At 35.5% G+C, this 3670-nt stretch overlaps 1 protein-coding gene across 1 annotated transcript in view; it reads left to right on the forward strand.

The window, feature by feature from the left end:
- Window positions 1–1580: 1580 nt before the first annotated feature.
- Window positions 1581–3670, forward strand: part of LOC103148508 (arachidonate 12-lipoxygenase, 12R-type-like) — a 29514-nt gene continuing 27424 nt past the window's right edge. The window contains exons 1-4 of the mRNA XM_016679232.1: window positions 1581–1674; window positions 1907–2083; window positions 2702–2906; window positions 3028–3109. Of these exons, the coding sequence (XP_016534718.1) occupies window positions 1931–2083; window positions 2702–2906; window positions 3028–3109 (440 nt within the window). The 5' untranslated portion in view covers window positions 1581–1674; window positions 1907–1930. The remainder of the gene's footprint in view (window positions 1675–1906; window positions 2084–2701; window positions 2907–3027; window positions 3110–3670) is intronic.

Below are 3670 nucleotides of genomic sequence, written 5' to 3' on the forward strand. Positions count from 1 at the left end.
AAATGTGAAAACACTAATATTATTTGAAAACTTAAGTTTGTTTCACCAATATAACAAAATCAAAAACTTGGTTGAGTATGTAACGTTCATGAAATCACAGGACACCAACATCTGAGACCCTAATGTTTTGGGGATTTTTTACAAAAATGTCCTAATGAACAGTGTAGGATATTGTTCAATCAAAGAAATGTTGTTACTGTTGCAACTTTTAAATCATTTGGTTACGGATTTTTTCCCTCATCATCACTTAATTACATACAGCTGCTGCAGCTTAACAGATGTCCTCTGTCAGTGTCATTTTGCTCAACTACTGTGGGATGTTAAGTTGTTTTTATTTGCAGAGGTTTGGGTCACCTTTTAGCATTTAATTTATATAAGCACAGAAACGCTGCATTTAAACATTGCACTTAAATCACAAGCACAACCAGGTTGCACTCTGAAAAATATTGCCACAGCCATTAAATACGCAGAGCAAAAACCTCAGACTTCACTCCCCCGACTTTATGTTTAATGCACTTACAGTATGTTAGACAAAGTATTTCTATTAGCCCTAAATGGCTTCAACATGACTTTTAAACACTTTTTTTTAACATTCTGATCTTTTAAGTTGTTCTATTTGTTGCTTTGTCTGCATTGTGTGAATGATAGTTTTCTAATATTTTGCGTTGTAATTTGTTTATTGTGATGACAATAAACAATCGAAGAATGATAAGAATGACATTATAATTCATGAAACTGATGTTTTTAAATCAATACTGATGCTACATGTGCGTTGTGTGTATTACTTATTTGTTCCCCTGTCATAAGATTTTAATCCAGAGCTAAATATGCAATAAGAAACCAAATGAAACCAACATCTGTTTCATCTAATAGTATATTGAATTTGCATGTTGTTTCTATTTGTTGAACTAAATGGATTGAAAAACATTCAGTTGGTATGTGCTTTAACAGTGCCGAACAACACAGGTGGTCAGTCAACAATTCAGCTGGACAGAGTAAGAATGTGTCAGAGGCTTGTGGTATGTTAAGCACTTTTTCAGTTATTTTATCACAGGTATTTGCACAACAGAGCGACAGTTAGTCCATTTTCACCAGAAAATTGAGTTATGCAACCTGGAGGTTCAGTTTTAGACTGCAGACTAGTTTTCTCTTTTGTTCAGCAGTTTTTATGGTTTCTAGATTAAACAGCATCCAAAACCCTCTCTAAACATTATAGGTCAAGAACAGGTAACATTTAAATGATATGTCATCTCTGTATTTTGCCAAACACATAACTGTCAGATATTGCATTACAGGTATTGCGTTAAACATCAAGCTATTTCCTAAATGATGAAATAAATAGTTTCTTATTGTTGCCAAAAGATCAGCACCAGATTATATGCAAATAAGTCATATTTGCATTTTATCGTTTTATAAGACCACCCTACTACTTGTAGTCTTGCTAAGTCATTTTTTATACAAACCCAACATGTTTAAAGACATGAAAAAGTCCCCACATTTCATTAAGAACAGGGAAAACTCCAAAGATGAGCGGTGGGAGGGTACATTCCACGTAGTTTCATCACCAGTTTTGTATTCAACACTCCCATTCAATACGTGTGTATATAAAGAGATCTGTGGTGCTAAGTTGCATTAACACAGCAGCTCTTCAGGGAAACTTTGTGATCAGCAGAGGTAAGACAAATATATTTAAAAGTTGTTGAAAAACAGAAACAAACAAGAATCTTCTAGTTGTAGTTGTTATATCAATTGAATTTGTCTGTTTCATTGTGATCCAGTAGCATTCATCAGTTTGTAAAAGTTTTGTTAGTTATCAGGACGATCCTTTTGAATTGTATTATAATGAAATGGAACAACCAACCAATCAGTGTTGATGATGGTTGTTTTTCCCTCTCTTGGCATCAAGGTGGATCAATTTTCAACAGCAAAAATGGTGGATTATGAAGTAACTGTGTACACCGCCAATCGCACCGCTGCCACCACTTTCAACAATGTCTTCATTAAGCTGGTTGGCACAAGTGGGGAAAGTGAACGCAAGTGGCTGTTCAACTTGAAAGGAGCTTCAGCATTTGTCAGAGGAGCTGTAAGTCTGAGAGATTGTGCTTCAAATTCAAATGTAGAGCAGCTTTAGACCAAGAATCACAAAATCACTGTCATTTATTTCACAACAGGGTATGTGTTAATGCCATAAAGTTATCGCATTGTTTCATGTAATGCATCCTGGAGAAGCACGGGGGCTTGCAAAAGTATTTAAGGTCACTGAATATTTTCACATTTTCTCATGCTACAACCACAAACTTCATTATATTTAACTGGGATTTTATGTGATAGACCAACACAAAGTAATGCATAATTAGGAAGTGGACAGAATAGGGTATATAATTATAAAAATGTTTTGAAAACAAAATGAGAAAAAGGTGAGTCATGAATTTGCTCCTTTAGGTCTAAACAACCTTCATTTTCTGTAACTACAGCTGGTATTATTTTAACATACATCTCTGCCAGCTTTGCAAATATACAGGCTGATATTTCTCTGTTGCTATGTACAAAATATATTTGAGCTTGATACTCTAATGTAGATGAGTATTCATTGACCTAACCCTTTCTGTCGCTGCTGTGGCTCATCGTTTTTAACCTCTTGCTATAAATATGTACTTGAAGGTTTTTTTTTTATGATTTCAAATTGTTATCATTATGTTAGGTGGCGTCTTTTACAGTTTCCTCCCCCACGTCCCTTGGAAAGCTGGTGCTGGTGGAGCTGGACAAACAGCCTCTTTTGCTGTTCCCAGAAGATTCTTGGTTCCCAGCCAAAGTGGAAGTCAAATCCCCAGACGGAGACATTTACAACTTCCCCGTCTACCGCTGGATCAGTGACAGCAAGGTGCACCGCTTCAGAGAGGGAACAGGTCCGTCGAACAGCCGTAAATTCTGTTCAAAGTTTTATTTCTATTAAACTAGAGGGAGACAAGAGCAAATTAATACCAAAACATCATCACATGATTTTTTTTTTTCTCCCTCTTTTCCCAGCCCTGAAAGGGTTCGAAGATAGTCATCATCTTGGCAGGTACAGCCGGGAACAGGAGCTCAAGCAGCGTCAGAAAGATTACTGGTGAGAAATCAGAGTGGCAAAAACACAAAAAACCCCTTTTTCCTGTTTGAGTTTACATTTACGAGTGCATCTTAATAACTTGGAAGTAAATGTACTTCAGCAATTCAATATTACACTGAAACTTGTTATATTATAAATGTCTAATTTATAGACAGACAGGTCTGTCTCGAGCAATTACAAATTGAAAACAGATACTATTTTTTTTCAAATGTTCTTAATGTACTTCAGAGAATATTTTGTGCGTTTCCTCTATAAGCACTGAGGTGGACAAATACACTTCTTCTATGAATATGATTGCAACAATACCAAACATGACCAATATTATTCAGAATGTTCTACAGAAACAAAAATAAACTGTAATAGGTACCGCTCCAAAAGATTGTCTGAGGTACTTGTACGCAATTACTCCCAGGTAAGATAAGAGTGTTCTATCTGTCATGGTGAAACATTAAGGCTCACAAAACAACAGATTTTAAGTGGAATTAAAAGAAGGACAATAATATAAAGTACACTGAATATAATGTAACGATGTAAAACAACAAGGACTTATCCTATAAAAGG

Source organism: Poecilia formosa, unplaced genomic scaffold (assembly GCF_000485575.1).
Source record: "Poecilia formosa unplaced genomic scaffold, Poecilia_formosa-5.1.2 Scaffold206, whole genome shotgun sequence".
Classification (NCBI taxonomy): Eukaryota; Metazoa; Chordata; class Actinopteri; order Cyprinodontiformes; family Poeciliidae; genus Poecilia; species Poecilia formosa.